The following is a 19,942-nucleotide window of genomic DNA, read 5'->3' as shown; positions in this document are numbered from 1 at the left end:
TTTAGGGGCTATCAGAAGTCCATGGGAGGCTTGACAGGAGAAAGGAGTGCTCATCTCTGCTCTAGAAAGACCCTGTAGAAGGCAGATGGGGTAGTGAAAGCCTGTCATTCAACACCTGAGATCTAAGGCATGAAGGTGGAGAGTTCAAGGCTAACCTGGGTAACTTAGTGAGACCCTGTTTCAAAATGAGTAGTAAAAAGAGGGTTAGGCATGTAGCTTGGTGGTAGTGGGCATTTCTAGAATCCACCAGTAAGGTGAGAGGGGTGTATGTGGCTCAGTGCAGTTATCCAGCTTAGAGCAGAAGAGAGGAAAGAAAGAAGGGAAGGAGGGAGGTAAGCTCTCTAGGGATTTGTGTATGGAACAGACTACAAGAGTACTACATTAAAGAGGACCCATGGGGGAGCTGGATAGAGTCCTGATCAAGAGCCATGGGAATGAGAGAGAGAGACCCAGAGGCTATTGAATAATACTAGGGCCTGACAATTCTGGAAGGCACAGAGGTCCCTCCAGAGATAGGGACCAGGAGGGAACAGAGGTTGAGGTTGTGGGAGACGGAAGGCAGATCAGTAAAAGTAGATCTCTCAGTCAAGCATTGTGCTGTACAACTGTCCTCTCAATAGTCAGGAGACTGAGGCTGGAGGATCATGAGTTTAAGGCCAGCCTGGGACATGTAGAAAAAAACTGTGGCATAAGACAAAAGAAAAGTGTGTCCTACACAGGGGATGCACTTCTGTCTACAGAAGGGTGATGGGGACAGATGGATCCAGCCTTACCCCAGCTTTTGTCATGCCCCTCAGATCACTAAGACCTGGACCTTCCTCTACAATGTGGCTTCTCCTTGCTTTCATCTTGCTGGTGTCTGCAGGTGAGGGGCATCAAAGTCAGGTACTGTTTTGATCAAAGAGGGTACCCCTTTCCCCAGAGTATCTGCACCCTGGGACCTGCCGGCTCACACTTCCCCCAAGACCCCTATTCCCATTTCCATCTGAGCCACCAGCTAAATGTCCCTGAATCCTCAATCCTGAGTCACCAGAAGTTCTAGGCCACCTGAGCCCTTGAACCTGAGTTCCCAGGATGATCTTTCTTGCCGTGTAACCTTGGGGAAACTCTTCTACCTCTCTGGGCCTTGAGAGCTTTATACCTGTGACAGTCATGGTGAAGTCCCAATCACATCATGTGATACATGGGACAAGCTATCAAGATGGTTGAGACACCAAGAGCTCAGGACATAGGTTTGAATCCTGCAGCTTCCAGTTCCCCAACACTGCAAGTCTAGTTTCCCAACCCTAGGAAGGAGGCAAGTACCTCCCTAAGAATCCAGTGGGGTTCTCTTTGAGGTGTGTGAACATGATGGACAATTTGGACCCTCCAGGCACAGCTATTCCCACACAGGGACCATGTGAGGCAGAGGGCTTGGGGAAAGCCCAGTGGATACAGCTCTTGCTGTGTTAGCACTTGCTTTGTAAGCATGGGTGTCTGAGTTTAGATCCCTAATACCCACATGGAAAGCCCAAATGCATGCCTGTAAAACAGAGCTGGGAGGTGGAGACAGGGGGATCCTGGGGATTGCTGGCCATCCAGTCCAGCCAGTCTCTAAGCTCCATGTTTCGTGAGAAAACCTGTCCCCCAAAATAAGGTCAGAACTTTTGAGATGACACAAATGGTACCTGCTCTCAGGCCTGAATAATGGAGTTCAGGACCCACACTGTGGAAGAACGACCACTATTGCCATCATTTACTAAGGAACAGGTTGTCAGCAGGGATGGCACATAAACCAAGGTCACGCTGAGTGACAGGCCAAACACAGACCAACCTCTGTCACACATCTTGTGGAAATTTTCAATGTAACCTGATGCTTTCTGCCCTGCAGAAATCTGGAGGGGTGTCCATTAACGATCCTCCTGTTCCCCACATGACCTCTGCCCAGGGCTCTCAGCCTTCCCCCATGGTGGCCAAGCCTCCCCTTGGGCTCTCCCTGGGCTCTGCCTCAGCTGTCTGCTGCACCCAGCCAGAGCCTCCACCCTCCTCCAGCTGGGACCGGCTGGGTGCAGCTCAATGCCCAGCTGTTCAGCCAGTGCCCTCCTCCACAGGGCGACCTCACCCTTCCTCTGTTAAGCCCCTCAACTGCCACATCCGCATTCCCACAGCCTCTCAGTCCTCAGCTCTATTCATGACCTTGGAAGGCAGAAGGCACAGTGTAGACAGATGGCTTGGTTGTAACAGTCCATCTCAGGAATAAGTGTCTGTCATGATCTTGACCTTGGAGGAGTGGGGCAAGAAAATTGCTCAAGTGTCCTGATTATATTAGTCTCTATGTGTGTCTGTCTCTGTCTCTGTCTCCCTGTCTCTCTCTCTGTCTCTCTGTCTCTGTCTCTTTGTTAGTCTGTCTCTGTCTCTGATTCTCTGTGTGTCTGTCTGTCTGTCTGCCTCTGTGTGTGTGTGTGTGTGTGTGTGTGTGTGTGTGTGTGTGTGTGTGTGTGTGCCTTGCTGTCCAGAGGCAGGAGCAAGGTTCCCCCACCCATTGTGAACTTCAAAGAGTGTCCTTAATCATTAGTGGTCCTGTTCCCAGGTCTGTGCTCTCCTACTAGGTGTCTTTGACTTTGAAATCTCAGCTCTGTATCTGGTGGTATCTGAATGTGGTCTGGGTTGGTGGAGTACTGTCCATATCTGAGTATTCACCCTATAGGTGAGTCTCTGGGTCACTGAGTTCTACAAAATGGCTTGTGTTTAAAACACATTTTTTCTTTGTGTGCACATGTCTATACATCCAGTATGTGCACATGCATGTCAGGCACTGCCTGCCTTGTTTTATTTTATTATTTTATTATTTTATGTGTAGGAATGTTTTGTCGGCATTCATATATGTTTTGTCTGCATTCATATATGTGCACATGTATGTGCCTGGTGCCCTCAGAGGTCAGAAAAGGCCATCAGATCCCCTGGAACTGGAATTACAGATAGTCATGGGCTACCATGTGGTTGCTGGAAATTGACACTGGATCCTCTGTGAGAGCAGCCTGTGCTCTTAACCTGTGAGCCACTGCTCCAGCCCCACCTTAGTTTTTTGACACAGAACTTGTCAGAGCCACAATGCTCACTGGTTAGCCCAGGGGAGCTCCAGGGATCTGATTGCCTCCAGGCAGTGTAGCTTATGGAGTTATAAGCACGCAGTACCATGCCTGACTTTTTACTGGAGTGCTTGGGATTGAACCTGTGTCCTTGTGATTGCAAGGCAAGGATTTTACCCACTGAGCTGTGTCCCCAGACTTTAAATTGTGGTTTGATGTTGTAACTAGATCTGCACAGATGTCTGTCATACTTCAGCCATACCTACCATCACCAACCTGAACATCGTCATGGATACCCCATAAATAAATGGGTGTCCTTTGTTTAAAGTAACAAGTGTAATCCCAGAACCTGAGAGACCAGAGAAGACTGTCATGCGTTCAGACTGCCCCAGTTACAAGTTTTAAGCCAGGGTTGTGCAACAGAGTGAGACCTTGCCTCAAAACACTGAATGAATAAATCAATTCATAGTGTTTCAAGGACTTAGAATGCTTCAGGCACAATTCACCACACACAGACACCTGTAGGCCCCTTCTGATTTTCATGTCCATACCACGTTCTAGTATTGAGAAAAACAAGCTCCAAGAGTCCAACATCTGGCTGGGGAGACAGGTCAGTCAGTGAGAGTCCAGTCAGTGAGCTGCTTACTGTACAGGTTTGCGGATCTGGGTTTGACCCTCAGAATGTGTCAGAAGCCATAATGCAGCACTGGGTGCAGGGTGGTAGACCCAGGGGGTTCCCGAGGGTCACTGGCCAGCCAGCCTAGCACAGTCAGTGAGCACAGGTTCAGTGAGAGTAATCTATCCCAGTACTCGAGGTACAGCTGCCTGAAGAGTGACACTGAGATTGTCCTCTGACCTCATAGGCACATGTGTACACACAGGGGCACACGCACATGCAAACATAGGAGTCAAGGCCTGGCTGTAAGTACAGGAAGCAATTATCAAAACCAGACTATAGAACTTCAAGACAAGTAGGATAGTATGTGTGTGTGTGTGTGTGTGTGTGAGATATGTGTGTGTGTGATATGTGTGTGTGTGTGTGTGTGTGTGTGTGTGTGTGTGTGTGTGTGTGATGTGTGTGTGTGTGTGTATGTGTGTGTGTGTGATATGTGTGTGTGTGATGTGTGTGTGTGTGTGTGATATGTGTGTGTGTGTGTGTGTGTGTGATATGTGTGTGTACTCCTCTGTGCAATGTGGGTGGAAGCCAGAGCCTCTGTCACTTCTTATTTATTTCTCTTTCTTTTAAATTCTTTTTCCTTCTTAAATGCATGTGTGCACACAAATGCATGCATTCATAAATGTGCACGCACATATGCACATGTGTGTTTGTAGGTGTTCCTGAAGGCCAAAAGAAGGTGTCAAATCCCCTGGAACTGGAGTTACAAGTTGTGAACCGTCGTTTCGGTGCTGGGAACTCTAATCAGGCCTTCAGCAAAGTAATCTGAGCTCTTAACCCAAGAGCCGTCTCTTTAGTCCTCCATTTTTTCTTTTCTTTTTTTCTATTCCTTTCTTTTGTTTGAGGCAGGGTCTCTCACAGACCTTACACTAGCTGGTCAGCCAGCCCTGGGATCCGACTGTCTCCCCTCCCCCAGGCTGCAGCACTAGGGTTGCAGGCATGTGCTTCACACCTGACTGTTTGTGTGGGTGCTGGGGATCCAAACTCGGTCTTCAGGCAGCAAGCGCCTTACCCAGGAGCCATCCCCAAACCTAGCAGGGATTTCTTTAACGAGGAGGAGCTGTGACACACCCAGCAAATTCTTAATGAACAAATGACCTGGGCGAAGCCTGTGGGGATAGGGTGAGGAGGAGGCAGGAATCCTGAAAAGCCAGAGATGGGGAGAGATCTTCTACCTGTATCTCTCCACAGCGCAGGATGGTGACAAGGTGCTAGAAGGCGAGGAGTGTGTGCCTCATTCGCAGCCATGGCAAGTGGCCCTCTTGTGGCCCCTTCAATTGTGGTGCATTCCTCATCTCCCCTCACTGGGTGTTGACTGCTGCCCACTGCCAAACCCGGTATAAAGGAAGGGTATGGGAGCCGGGGTGTGTGACGACAACTGGAAACTTCTAGGTTTGGGATGCATAGACTGTGGCTTTGGTAGGGAAGTAACCCAAGTTCTTGGTTTGTGAAGGATGGGTAGGCTGGAGGTGAAGGCCCTGGGTGGGGGGGGAGTGGATTCAGCTGCTGTGCATTCCTAAAGGAGAAAGAGAAGATGGTAAATGCCCCATCTTTTGGACCCCTGGTGCAGAAGGGGTCAGGGCAGTGAGCATTTTCTATTCTGAAGGAAGGAAAGGGGCCCAACTTGGAGCCTAAATTCTACTTGTGTACCTCATTTGGGACTCCTGGTTTTCTTTCTTTCATTGTTTTGATTTTGTTTATTTGTTTCTTTGTTTGTTTTTGAGACAGAGTCTCACTGTGTAACCCAGTTTCCTCAAGAACTCACTATGTAGACCAGGCTGGTCCAAAACTTAGAGAAATCCACCTTCCTCTGCCACCCAAGTGTTGGGGTTAAAGCCTGAACCATCACACCCAGAAACTCTTGGGCTCTGAAGGGATCATGCTTGGAGCCATTGGCTGGCTTCGAGGACTTGAGAGGAGGAAAAAGTTCTCAGAAAATCTCAGATTATCCATTATGACCACTTTGTCTACTCTTACTCTCTCACCCAGCTTCATGAGAGTGCGCCTGGGTGAGCACAACCTTCGAAAGTTCGATGGCCCAGAACAACTGCGCTCTGTCTCTCGCATCATCCCACATCCGGGCTACGAGGCTCGCACCCACCGGCATGACATCATGCTATTGCGACTTTTCCGGCCTGCCCGCCTAACGCCCCAGGTGCGTCCTGTGGCTCTGCCCACACGTTGCCCCCTCCTCGGTGAGGACTGCGTGGTGTCAGGTGGGGCCTGTTATCAGACAACAGCCCTGGAGCCACAGGGAGTCACAAGTCACAAGGTGAGTGGAAGGATGGGGCTGGGTATAGGAATTCCAGCAAAGAATGGAGGGGACACGGACCAAAGGGATTGAATATACTCAAAGCCATCTGTTCTCCTCAGTGAGACTCCCTGATACGTTGCATTGTGCCAACATCAGCATTATCTCTGAGGCATCTTGCAACAAGGACTACCCTGGTCGCGTGTTGCCCACCATGGTGTGTGCTGGTGTCGAGGGCGGTGGCACGGACTCCTGTGAGGTTAGAGACAAGAGGGGACTTTGGGTAAAAGGAGGGAATGGGATGTATCCTAGCCTGATTTGCTGTTGCTGTGATAAAATACTCTGATCAAAAGGAACATGGGGAGGAAAGAATTTATTTAGCTTACATTCTATAGTCTGCCTTTGAGGGAACTCAGGACAGGAACTCAAGTGTGAATCTATAGCAGAAACCATTGCTGGCTTGCTCACTGACTCACTGACTCCTATTCCGCGAGTTCTCTCTCTCTCTCTCCCTCTCCCTCTCCCTCTCCCCATCCCTCCCTCTCCCCTCTCCCCTCTCTCTCTCTAATGTTAATGAGTGCTTCCCCTGCATGTCTATCTGTCTGTGCATCACAAGTATGTAGTGCACATGAAGGTCAGAAAATGGCCTTGAGATTGAAATTGCAGATGGTCTGAACCACCTTGTGGGTGCTGGGAACCAAACCTGGGTCCTAGACAAGAACAGCCTGTGCTCTTCATCAGTGAGACATCTCTCAATTTCTTACACAGCCAAGGACAATTTGCCTAGGGATGGTGCCCACAGTGGGCTGGATCCTCTGACATTTGACCAATGATCAAGACAACTTCCCACAGACACGCTCTGGGCAACCTCTCAATTGAGACGCCTCAGATGATTCTAGTCTGTGTCAAATTGGAAGCTGAATTCAGACAGAATAGGTCAAGTAGGGCTTTTGAATTTTCTTTGCTTTGGGGCAGAGGCAATTCTGTGTTTGAGTGTGGATGAAGTTCCAGGATCAGTTAGAATCATGGTGAGGTTGAAAGTGGGATAGAGATGGGGGCATGGAATAGATTATATGGTCTGGGAAGGCATGGAGGTAGGGAGTTTGTTTTGACTCAGGATGGGGAGGATATTGTGGTTGGCATTGGATGGCATGGGTTTGTGGGAGGAGTAAAAATAAGCAAAGATGGGAGTTGGGTTGTGTTTACGAAGCACAGGTTTAGACTGGCTTTCTATCAGGATGATACATGGAATTCAGAGAGCATCTGACTTGAACTGAGGGGGGCTGGGTATTGAACATGGAGGACCGAGTTCTCTTGGTTTGTGTTGAATCAGAGGAGACTTGGACTGATTTGAGTTAAGGTTTGAGTTTCCTGGGCAGGGGTTGGCTGAGGATTTCACTGATGAAAAGTAGTGGTTGGTTAGAGCAAGGGGGACAGTGGGTTGGATGTAACTTGGTTGGTTGGTAGAGTTACCTGGCCTCCATCTCCAGCACCACAGACAACAGGCAGGGCGGTGCACACCTGTCGCCCCAGCACTCAGGAGGTTGAGACAGGAGGAGCAGGTGTGCATCCTCCACTACATGGAATGAAATATTGAGGAAAACCTCTCCCTCTGTCCACAGGGTAACTCTGGAGGACCCTTGGTCTGCGGGGGTGCCCTGCAGGGCATTGTATCCTGGGGTGATGTCCCCTGTGATACTACCACCAAGCCTGGAGTCTACACAAAAGTCTGCAGCTACATGGACTGGATCAGGAAAAATATGAGAAGGAACTGAATCAATGGCCCACCACTTACATCCTTCAAGGACCACCTTGGACTCTGACTAAGAATCCCCAGTATCTGGCCAGCAGCCTCATTCCTACCTGAGAAAGATCAACCCTTCTGCATATCAACATACACTGTTAACCAGGGTCTCTCCCCTCCTGGTGTAACCCGCTTAGCATGAAGAAAACAGTGTTGGTAGGGTGGTAGGGTGGATCTTTGATCCCAGAACTCAAGAATCAGAGGCAGGTAGATCTCTGATTTGAGGCCAGCCTGGACTAAACGTGTGTTCCAGGAGAGCCAGAGCTACACAGAGAAACCTTCTCTTTAAAAAAAAGAAAAAAGAAAAGAAAAGAAAAAGAAAGAGAAAATATTGTTGTTCCATAGTGTTGATCCAACTTTCTCTGTAAGGGTGTGACTTTCTTTCTTTAGGGTATTGTTGCGGTAAATAATATTTGGGGGTTTCTACATCACCTTAGATCATTTAGTTCCCAAATAAAAGACTCAAAACCTTCATATTTACAATAAGTCTTAAAGCACTATGCTGGGCAGATATCAGCCCTCTATGCTCTTTTGTCTACTTCCCTGCCAATAACCCCAAGATGTGACTCTCCATATTCTACCTGGGCCACTCCTACTGCAAGGGGCTGGCCGTCATGAACATGCGCTCATGAACCACCTACCCAATGACTGCATCTTTCTTCTCCCATATCCTTTTCTTCTCATGATCCCTGCCTGAAACCCCAAGCCCAGGAACTTCCAGGCCTGCCTATCTCTCTTCTGCCTACAGGCTGTAGGCATCTTTATTAACTAATCACGGATAACTTGGGGGCAGGGTTTGTACAACAAAAGCTGGTACATGAGGATCTATTGGTCTTCAATCAACCAGATCTTGGGGTACAGAATTTGGCATTGAATATAAGCAGCACTAGACCAACCCCATACAGGGCATGATGGGAAATGGATGGGGGACTAGGATACAAAGTCTGTTGTTACATGCCACCCAGAGCCCCTTCCCTGGGAGAGAGTACACGGCTTCAGGTATGGCTTTGCTCATTTGAATTAGATGTGGAATCAGGGATCAGGGCTGTGACCTCACTCATCCTTGGTTTTCCCATCTGTGAACTAAGTGACCACAGCACATGTCTCCTAGGGTGTCTGTGAGGATTAAATGAGCTGTGCTTCTTAGCCGATCAGAACTGTGTCTGGCACTTTGCCCACACTCATGGGCTGTGCACCCCAGTAAGAGGACCTAAATCTAGATTTCCAAGATCCACCATTAGTTCTAGGATTCCTGGTGGCCAAGCCAGTAAGGGAAACACTCTCTTTGCCTTGGCTGTGTTGGTGACACACAATCCAGGCTTGGACACAGTGAGCTGCCTTGCTGATTGCATCCAGGTCTCAGGGTTGAAGCCTGTGGCTTTACCATCAAGGATAGAGGAGTCCAGTTTCTGATTCTCTTCAGAGACCCCAACTGTGATTCTTAGGATCACTGAATGTTGAAACCCTTGATTTTGATCATTGAAATCAACAGATTAGCTTGAGTGAAAGATGCTCATTCAACTTCTGATAATATTGTTTTTACTGCAGGTCTTTATTGTGTGGGTGAGAGTGGCTGTCACAGGACATGTTTCGAGAGTTGGCTTCCTTCTGCCACTTGGGAGTGAATTTAAAGGACGTCAGGCTTGGTAGCAGACACCTTACCCACTGAGCCATCTTGCCAGCCTCTAAATATTGATTGATTGATTGATTGATTGATTGATTCCCTCCTCTTAGTGAAGAATAACCTTGCACTTCTGATCCTCCTGCCTCCACTTCCCAAGTGCTGAGTTTACAGGTGTGACCACCATGCAGGCCCTGTGGGGAAAATCTTGCCCAGGGAAGGCAGTTAGTCCTGGGCACTTTGAAGGATGGGACCTTGGGTAGCCTTAACTAGGAAACGAGAAAAAGTCATTGCGAGTCCAACACTGTTCAGGGCGTGTGACACTCCCCAGGAATAACCTGAATCCTTGTATTCTAGAACCAAAGAGTGGTCAGGACATGGTAATGTGCACCATAACTTCTATTTATCTTATCTTATTGGTTTGTTTTGAGACAGCTCTTTATATAACCCTGGCTGTCCGGAAACTCACCATGTAGGCCAGGTTGGTCTACATCACAGATTATTAGAGCCAAAAATCACAGAGATCCGCCTGTCTCTGGCTTCATAGTGCTGGGATTAAAGATGTGCACCAGTATACCCAGCTCCCAAACTTCTAACAGGAACAATAAAATCAGTGATCCAGAGTCCAAGTCCAAGAAGGAAAGATTTTTGCCATTCTCAACAAAAAGAAAACAACATATATGTGGGGAGCTTGCAGCCTTCTTGGCTGTCACTGGTGCAAAGAATTTGTTCTAATGGCTGATTTCTTAGGGTAATCTTGGTCTTGAGGTACAGGACCTTCCTTAGAGCTTTGGGTTTGGGGTCACTTGCTCCTGTACCTGCCTATCACACCCCTTCACTGTCACCCCTGACCTTGGCATCTGGCTTTGGTCCCCAGAACATGAATAGTTCCAAGAGCAGCAGGCCCTCCCCCACCCAATCTCAGCCCTGGGAAGGTATCCAGGGTGACCTAGGGTCTACTGGACAGCAGGTGCAACAGGGCCCTCCCCTCCCCCAGCCATGAGGGTGAGAGCACGGAATCCACCTCCGTCAGCAAGGGCAGGGCCTTGGCCAGCATCTGGGTGCCAACAGGGCAGGGGCGGGGCTGGGGAAGAATGAGGAGATTTAAAGGCTCCCCAAGGAGGAGGCTCCTCAGCTCCAAGCTCAGCACCTGCTGCTCCTGCATGCCTGTTACCATGTGGTTCCTGATCCTGTTCCTCGCCCTGTCCCTGGGACGGAATGGTGAGACAGGGGGGAAGCTGGAGGGTCAAACCCCAGACTCTCATGCTGCCTTTGGCCCTGGACATCCCTCTCCCCTCTCCCCAATCCCCAGCTCCATTCTAAAGCACCACCTGGTCCTCCCTCTCTGCCCCTGCACACTGCCAAGTCCCTCACAGTCCTCTCTCCCATGCCAGGCCCCTGTTCCCTCCCATTTTCCAGAACTTTCTCCTCTTCCTTAGCCACCTGATCATCTCTGGGCTTCTCCAGTCTCTCCAAGAAATCTTTCCAACCCCTGATGAACATTAGGATCTCAGTTCTCTCTCTATTTTGTTGTTTTCCCTAGAGCCTAAGATTCCAACCCCTGTGTCGGGAGCTTGCCCAAATCCCACACTAGAGCCCTTAGCTGTCCAGCAGCTGTCAGCCTTCAGCTGTGCTCTCCACATCCTGACAACTGGTCCCCCATCTTCTCAAGGTGCTCAGTTTCTATCAACAGTTTCACTTCCCAAATTGGCTTGTGACATCAGATGAGTCCCCCAACCCTTTCTGGTGTTGGAGGATCAGCCCATGTCCCTTCTTGATGGCTTTTTGGTTAAGTCTGGTTCTGGGAGGAGGAGTCAAGTGTCAGAAGCCAGTCGTGGACATCAAGGATCGTCATCGATCACTTGGATAGGGTCTCACTGAATGGGGAGTTTCTCTTTAAGCTAACTTGGCTGTCCGGAAGGCCTCGGGGGACTCCTACTGCTTCCACCTTTGTGTTACAGGTGCACACTGCCACACTTGACCTCTTACCTGGGTTCTGGGGAGTTCAGCTCAGGTCCTAATGCTTACACAGCCAATACTGTAGCAACCAAGCCATCTGCCCAGCTCTTGGGAATAAGCACTGAGCTAGTGTCTCATGGTGAAATTCTGGCTTGTGTCTGGTCCGTGGCAATCCTCCTGCCTCAGCCTTCTCTGTGCTGGGATTACAGATAAATGATTGCCAAGCTTCCGTGTTTCCTAACGCAGTGCTTTGGCCCCCTCTTCCCTCCCATGCTGCCCACTCTCATCCACAGGCCCCTTGTTCTTTCTAGCCCCACCAGCTCCTGTCCTGTCTCTCTGGAACCCCACTGCACAGCTCTAGTTCCCATTCTGTGCAGGACATCCCAAGACCCAACACCTAACCCTAGCACCCACACCAACTGGGTCCTCCTCTCTGCCTCACATTGGTCTGACTTGTTGAACTCCTTTTCACCCCTGTGCTGTCTTGAGGCTGCCTCCAAGAGAACCCTGAACCTCACCAACACCCTGACCATTTGCCCCTGCCCACTCCGTGGGAAGCAGAACCGTTCCCTCGCATCCCCCAGAGTCTCCTTCTCCCACTGCTTGTCCAGGCTCAAACTATGTTCTTAGGGAGCCCCACCCTCTTAGGTATCATCTCCACCACAGACCCTAACAGGAGCCCACACCTAAGCCTTGACCCTGTGCCTTTGATCTGGAAACCCCTCATTGTCTCCCATGCCAGCTGGTCACTTCGTGCACGATCCAGGAAACCCCAAATCATGCCCAAGCTCCCTTTTCGGGATTTGTTTATTCACTCAAATCTAGTATTCAGGGGTCTCGCCCTTTCCAGAATTCTCAAAACCCAACCAAGGCTCTGATGTCTTCTCAAGCCTTGGAGACTTTAAATGCCAAAGCCTCTTGGCCTCTGATTTCACTCTCATTGACTAAGAATGGGCTGAATCTCTCTCTGCTCTGCCTGCCATCCCTAAACCCATACCTGATTTTTGCTTCAGGAGTTATCTCTGTCCCCACAGCATTGATCTCCCTAGAGGATCAGCCATACATGAGTCCCTTCCCCATATCCTCTGGCCATGTCCCAGCCCTGCCTAACTGTGTCCCCCAACCCTACAACCATACCCCCTATCTGTGCCAACCATACCCCACCCCCGTGCACCCCTGCTGCAGATGCTGCACCTCCCGTCCAGTCTCGGGTTGTTGGAGGATATAACTGTGAGAAGAATTCCCAACCCTGGCAAGTGGCTGTGTACTACTTCGGCGAATACCTCTGCGGGGGTGTCCTGATAGACCCCAGCTGGGTGATCACAGCTGCTCACTGTGCAACCGAGTGAGTAACAGAGGGGACAGAAATGACTCCAGGACAGGCTGTGGTACTGAAGGCCAGGAGGGTGGGACTGGCTCAAAGTCAAAAGAGTTCCAGCGGGCCTGGACCCATGGTCTGTCCTTGACCTCCTGGGTCTCTTTGCTCCTCTCTCCAGGCTTGTGTTCGAGTCCTGGTTCTTTCTTTTCTGTCTTACTGTTCATGTCTCCTGCCTGTATTCACATCTGAGTGTCTCTGTGGCCGTCTGTCACTCTGTGTCTCCTCCCCCGGTCTTGGCCCATCTCAGTCTGGGTCTGGGTCTCATGTGGCCTCTTTTATTACTACTGACAATACTGGAGAACAGGCCTAAAGGCCCCTGAGTATACAACGTCATGTCCCTGAATGTAGGGTGAGCCTGAATGTATGGTGTGAGAGAATTCCTCACTCTCCTCAGACCAGCTTGACTTTTAGGATCTTCTGTCCACTCACAGGACACACAGGAAGGGCTGGTCAGAGCTGGATCTGGGTGAGGTAACTGAGTACAGAGGGAGAGCAGGATGCTGGTGTGGGGGAGGGGAGTTAGGGAAGGGGAGCTCAGACCTTGGGCTGTGGGCCAGGCCTTACCTCCTGGGGAAGTTCAGCCCAGTTCCAGCTGCACCTGAGCAGCTCTCAGGCCCTCCCCTTCCTCCATGCTCCCTCTTCCCTTGTCTTCTGTCTCTGTCTCTCTGTCTCTAAATGTGTGTATCTATGTGCCTTTCTCTGTGTGTGTGTGTGTGTGTGTGTGTGCCTTTCTATGTATGTGCACATGTGTGTGTGTGCAAGTATGTGTGTGTTTCTGTCTGATTCTCTCTTTCTTCCTCCCTCCCTCCCCCCCTTTCCCTGTATTCTGCCCAATCTCCCTGGTTGCCTCTTCTCATTCAATCCATCTCCTTCCCTTCTCTCAGCAATTACCAGGTTTGGCTGGGCCGAAACAACCTATATGAAGATGAACCCTTTGCTCAGCACCGGCTTGTCAGCCAAAGCTTCCCTCACCCCGGTTTCAACCAGGACCTCATATGGAACCACACCCGACAACCTGGGGACGACTACAGCAATGATTTGATGCTGCTCCACCTCAGCCAGCCTGCGGACATCACAGATGGTGTGAAGGTCATCGCTCTGCCCACTGAGGAGCCCAAGGTGGGGAGCACCTGCCTTGCCTCAGGCTGGGGCAGTACCACACCTGACGGATGTAAGTCTGGGCCAGGCAACAAAGCTGGGTGTGAGGGAGAGGCAGAGAGGAGGTGGCTGGGTTCTGCTCACGACCCTCTTGCCTCCTGATCCACAGTAGAATTAAGTGATGATCTCCAGTGTGTGAACATCGATCTTCTGTCTAATGAGAAGTGCATCGAGGCACACCAAGAAGAGGTGACAGATCTCATGCTGTGTGCAGGAGAGATGGATGGGGGCAAAGACACTTGCAAGGTGAGACAGCCCCTCCCTGCAGAGAGGTGTAGGGATGAGAGAAGGAACTGAGGTTCTCCATTCCCAATTCGAGACCCTGTCTAAACAGATGCTTGGCTTCCTTCCTATGGAAGTGATGAGAGCTGGGAGGGGAGGATCCTGCAGCTGGTACTATTCCTCCTCATTGACTTGGCTTCAGGGACTGGCCTGTCCACCCCTCACTCCCCTGAAGAGATGGCCTCCCAGAAGCTAGGTAACCTACCCTACTGGCCAGAGCTGCCTCTTAGAGTCTCCCTGTCTTCCTCCCTCTGAGGTCAGTTCCAGGTTGACAAGTAGAGTCCAACTGCCAACTCCTTCCTACTCCTGTCCCTCTCCTTTCAGGGTGACTCAGGAGGCCCCCTCCTCTGTGATGGTGAGCTCCAGGGCATCACGTCATGGGGCTTGTCCCATGCGCTGAACCCGAGAAGCCAGGCATCTACACCAAACTTATTAAGTTCACCTCCTGGATAAAAGAAGTTATGAAGGAAAACCCCTGAGTGTCACACTGTCCCCTGGTCTCAATAAAACCCACCATGCAGCACACGTGTTCAAGTTCTGATTCTCTCTCGCCTTCTGGAATCTGGAGCTGGGGTCTGCCCAGCTAAGGTCAGGACTCCCAAAGCAGATCAGCAAGGGATAGGGGTCCATGTACGGTTGGATAAAGGGATGGGGTTGAGACAAAGGCAGACAAAAGGCTCAGACCAAGTCAGGGATGGCACAGGGTTCTCTGGCAAGGAACATGTTCAGATCACAAAGTTTAGTGAAGTTAGACACACCTGAAAGGTCGAATCCAGCTAGGCCAGACCCTACACTGGAAGCAGAAGAGATGACAAGCACTTGAACGCTGAGAATTTAGAGTGCCGACCTGGTTTTATTGAGTCGGGGAAGCCAGAAAGGTGGCGGGATGTTATATTAATTAAACCTTTACTTCCTGGGGAGGGGTCTGTCCACAGAAGGGTAGGGACTACCCCCAAGGCTGCAGAGTATCCCCCTGCAGCACCTGGAGGGTATGTCTCTGGTAGGGCTGGACCAAAGATGAAGGGTGGCTTAGGGGCATGCCCTGCGGGGAGAGCAGTGCCCAGCTTGGGAAAAGAGCCACCTTGCTCCCACTGCTTGGGACCACAAACCAGTGTCTGTTCAGAAAGACAATGCCACAGGTGAGAGTATTGGAGGACTTTCAGAGGAGGGTCCCTGCCAAGACTCAGGCAGTAAGGAGTGGGTCCTGGAAGCTGGGAGTGGGGCTTGCCACCTGTGTCCCCAGGGTGCTACCTGCTCTCAGGGGAAGTATGGGACCTCAAGGGAGGTCTGATAGAAACTGAGCCACAGGGACCGAGGTAGAGGCATCTGGCTGCGGGGACTCATCAGTGTCCTGAGAAGTTGCGTCGTCGTCCCTCTGTTGGGGAGGCCCGGGGTAGTTCACAAAGTTGCTTGCAGTAGACAGCTTCTGGGCGGGCTCCAAGCTTCTGGCCGAAATGGACAGCTGCTGCAAGTGTAAGGAGTGGTGTCGCGAGGCCCAACGGAAGTAGCTGAGCCTCCGCTCCATGAAAGGCGTACTGTAGCTCCACATCCGCACTTGGTTGAGGAAGGACAAAGTCCCTGTGGGAAGGGACCCCGTGGGCACTCGACTCAGAGCCCCACCCCAAGCCCCAACTCGGTCCTGGAGGCTTGACCCCCTTTCCTGGGCTCCGCCCCTGCCCTGCCCAGGCCCCGCCCTTCCCTCCGAGGCCCCGCCCTCACCGGCCCACAGCATCAAGACGCTGGCGCACCAGCACAGGTAGAAGGCCAGCTGGTAGGATACCTGTGGCCTCGGGCGCAGCCTATTGCAGTCGATGGCAAAGAGCGTCAGGCTGAGGAGAATCAGGAGCCCTGCACTGGGGTGGAGCCAGAGAAGGACAGAAGGCTAGACAGGGAACACCACCCCATACACCAAAAGGAGAGAAATAGAGACAACCACCCTGACATGCCACAGGTGAAAACACACACACACACACACACACACACACACACACACACACACACACACACAAACACACATGCACACACACACACAGGACAAATGGATACATACCCAGAGGGAAAGGGAATTGAGAGACAAAGCCATCAGTCATAACTAGTGGGCATAGGCTTTTAATCCCAGCTACTTATGATGCTGAGACAAGAGAATGGCATAGTCAAAACCAGCATAGACTAGAATGAGACCACAGCCAGTGTGAGTGACAGAGAAAGCCCTAGATAGTCACAGAGACACCCCTCTCCCTCAGAGCAGCAGAATTGGAAATCTAGCCACACCTCTGGGTAGGAGGCAGCTCTGGACTTGGGTGGGGAAATCTTCAGTCACCCCTGTCCTTGCCGACACTTACCAATGCCAATGCTGAAGAAACTGAAGATGAAGTCTATCTTGTTCAGGCGTCGGCAGACTGGTCGGAAGGAGAGGAACATGGTGGGCAGGAGGATGAGGCATAGTGCCAGGGCCAGAAATATGAAGCCCTTGCTCATGTGAGTGTAAACTGGGGAGGAGAGTGAGAGAGATGACTACAGTTACCTCCCCACCTCTCTCTTTCTCTCTCTCTCCTTCCTCTTACACCATAAGGAATCCAACCTAAGTACTCCAGAGGCTGGGATGGAGTGCCATCTCAAGGCCAGCCTGAGCAGTTTAGAGACACCTAGACCTTATCTGTCTCACAATATAAAATATAAGCAGTCCAGGGGTCCTGGGGTTGTGGCTTCATTGGTGGAATGCTTGCATGGCATGTGTGAAGTCCTGCACTCCAGCCTCAGCACTGTGCTGAACTGAGGTGGTAGCACACTCAGGGGATCCCCGCCCTTGGAAGGAGGATCAGAAACTCAAGGTTAGCCACAGCTACTCATTGGCCTGGAGGCCAGCATGGGCTACATGAGACCCTGTCCCAAACAAGACAGAGGATGGGAATATAGCTCAGCACCTATCTAGAATCCCCCAGTGAGGGTCTGGGGCTTACTTCAGAGGTAGAGCGCCTGCCTAGAATCCTCCAATGAGGTTGTTCTGGGGGTGTTGCTCAGTGGTAGAACCACTGTGGAGTGTAAGGCTCTGGGTTCCAGCTTCAGTAAACACCGCCCCCCCCCAAAAAAAAAAACAAGAAAAGCATCATCTCCACTCACATTATCAAAATCACTACCTAGAAAGTCTAAAATAACTCTATTACCACTAGCAGAGTTACCCACCAACAACAACGATGCCCCACTGTGAGCCCTACGCTACTCCCCCACAGAGACTTCTGAGAGAATGCACGTGGCCCACCCCACAGTCACCTCTGGCACCCATTATCAGGACCCACAGTCTATGTATACACTGACCAGTGAATTGGCCCACGTTGGCACACTTATGCCTCCTGCAGTCAATCCAGAGGCCGATGAAGCCAGTGTATGGACCATGCACATAGGCCATCCGACCATCCACCACGCTGAACACCAACAAAGTTGCGAGAAAGATGAAGACGAGGGACCAGCCACGTAGGACCAACTTTCGGTCCTCCTCCCAGGAACACAGCAGGTCAGCTGGGGAGGGAGAAAGTTCTGGGGACCTGGGTCTTCTCTCCAAGCTCTCACTGCCAACCTTCATCCTCATCCTCATTTCCATTCCCCCCTCTCATCTACAACCAGTTCCCTGTGGAAGTGTCTGCAGCTCGTCTCCAACACCAGGTCAACTCTTCCCATTCACACTGGCCTCTTGTGACGCAGTACACCTATCTCAAACTCCAGCTGACTGATGATGCATGCATGACTGGATGAGTGCATGAATGAACTCACGAGTGCACGAATGCATGCTTCCTGTCTCATGCTTTAGAGCAAAGAACAATGTAGTTTCCAGAACAACATGGGCACAGAGGCCTAGGACGCAGAGGAGGTTAACTGATCATCTCCTCAGTTAGCCTGGATTCGGGCTAGCCTGGCCTTCTTTGAGCCTATAGTGCACACATGCATACACCCAGGTCAAATGTGATCATTACCATGAGAGTTGAAATAGTCTAGATGCTCAATGACAGGGGGTCAGTCTGAAACCTGCAACAGCAAGTAGGTCTCAAAGGCTAAGTATTTCTTCTTCTCTGTAACAACCCATGCTGAACGAACTCTTGATGGTTTAGGTTTTGAGACGAAGTCTCCCTATGTAGGTCTTAGTGGTCTGAATACACTACATACATGAGTCTGACCTGGAACTCACAAAGACCCACCAGCCCCTGTCTCCTAATGTCTGGGCTCAATGTTGTACACCCGAATATGCAGCTGCCAAGCTGAACCCTTAATGGGACTCCTGGGGGAAAGTGACATTATCTGGTTGCTGTTTCTTGAAAAAGGGTCTCACACAAACCCAGGCTGGGCAAGCCTCAAAATGTAGCTCAGGATCATCTTACACTTCTGATCCTCCTGCCTCCACCTACCCAGTTCAGGGATGACAGGCATGCACCACTCTGCCTGGTTTGTGCCAGGCTAGGGACAGAGCCCAGGGCTTTATGTGTGCCAAGTGGACACTCTACTGAGCTACAGTCCCAGCCCTTGTTCTGCAGTTTGGTTTTGAGAGTTTGCTTGTTTGCGTTTGTATATTTTTGTAGTCTGGAAGGGGGGGCATGAGTGCCACAGAACACATGTCAGAGAAAACCTAGGGAGTCGGGTCTGTCTTTCCACCATGTGGGTTCCAACCATCATCAGCCGGACTCAGGCCCTCGGGCTTAGCAGCGAGTGCCTTTACCAGCTGAGCCGCTGCACTGACCTGGGTTTTGCTTACTTTGTTTTGTAGATAGGATTTCGATATTGGCCTGGCACTTCAGACCAGACTGACTTCAACATTCTGGTGATCCTTCTGCCTCAGCATATTCAGTCCTGATATTACAGGGGTGCCCCATCTAGTCCAGCACGTGTTCACAATTTAAATCACTGTTGCTTCATTTTGAAATTAAGCAAACTAGTAGAGGCCAAAGACACATCTCAGCAATGGGATATACCGCATTCTGTTCCGTCTTATAATGCAGCCTGCTCTTAGAGCTTTAGTGTGGTGACAGGGTCCTACCTGGAACTCACTATGTACATCAGGCTGGCCTTGAACTCAAAGTGATCTGCCTGCCTTTGCCTCCTGAGTGCCCGGCCCTACCACGTCTTGCTCTAAGATGCAGTTTTTGCACCTTTTAAACTAGAATGTATCAGCACTTCTCAAAAATTCACCTTTGACCTCTAAAATAAAAAAATTAACGACAAAAAGATTTACTAAGGTCAGGTGTGGCAAAGCACACCTTTAATCCTAGTGCTCGGGAGGCAGAGGCAGAGAGATCTCGGTGGGTTCGAGACCAGCCTGGTCTACAGAATGAGTTCCAGGCCAGCCAGGGCTATGTAGAGAAACCCTGTCTTGAAACGACAAGCAAACAAAAGAATAACACCTGGATTCTCAATATTGCACAATCACCGGAATCTGACCAAGCTTGGCATGGTGCCACCTGCCCATGATCTCCGCACTTGAGAAGCTGATGCAGGAGGATTGTCTTGAATTTGAGGCCAATTTGAGCTACATAGTGAGATTAGGCATGGCCAGGGCTAGATAGAAAGACAATGAACAAATTAATTAATTCATAAGAGGCCAACAAGCTAGGGCTTAACAGGTGGAAGATTTTACCACCAAGGCTAAAATGAGTGATCTGATCTCAGAGTCCCTACAACCCACATGGTGAAAGAAGAAAGTCGAACTCTCAGAATTTATTCTTTGCCTTCCTTTGGCTTGGTTCTCAACACACACACACA

General features: G+C 50.5%; 2 protein-coding genes across 2 annotated transcripts; both read left to right on the top strand.

Moving 5' to 3' along the window:
* Positions 1-825: 825 nt before the first annotated feature.
* On the top strand, positions 826-7,770 carry Klk15 (kallikrein related peptidase 15). The gene is given in 7 exon segments (XM_032896051.1): positions 826-865; positions 4,936-5,008; positions 5,010-5,081; positions 5,734-5,957; positions 5,960-6,016; positions 6,118-6,254; positions 7,618-7,770. Coding segments are annotated over 7 exon segments (756 nt in total).
* A 2,738-nt stretch (positions 7,771-10,508) lies between these two features.
* LOC116894351 (kallikrein-1-like) lies at positions 10,509-14,722 on the top strand. Its single transcript, XM_032896050.1, is given in 6 exon segments — positions 10,509-10,641; positions 12,565-12,724; positions 13,642-13,928; positions 14,025-14,161; positions 14,522-14,579; positions 14,582-14,722. Coding segments are annotated over 6 exon segments (864 nt in total). The 5' UTR covers positions 10,509-10,514; the 3' UTR covers positions 14,677-14,722.
* The last annotated feature ends 5,220 nt before the right edge of the window (positions 14,723-19,942 follow it).

The sequence above is a fragment of the Rattus rattus genome, chromosome 2 (assembly GCF_011064425.1).
Source record: "Rattus rattus isolate New Zealand chromosome 2, Rrattus_CSIRO_v1, whole genome shotgun sequence".
Lineage (NCBI taxonomy): Eukaryota > Metazoa > Chordata > Mammalia > Rodentia > Muridae > Rattus > Rattus rattus.
Note: the sequence above shows the minus strand (reverse complement) of the source record. Positions and strands in the feature narration are given on the sequence as shown.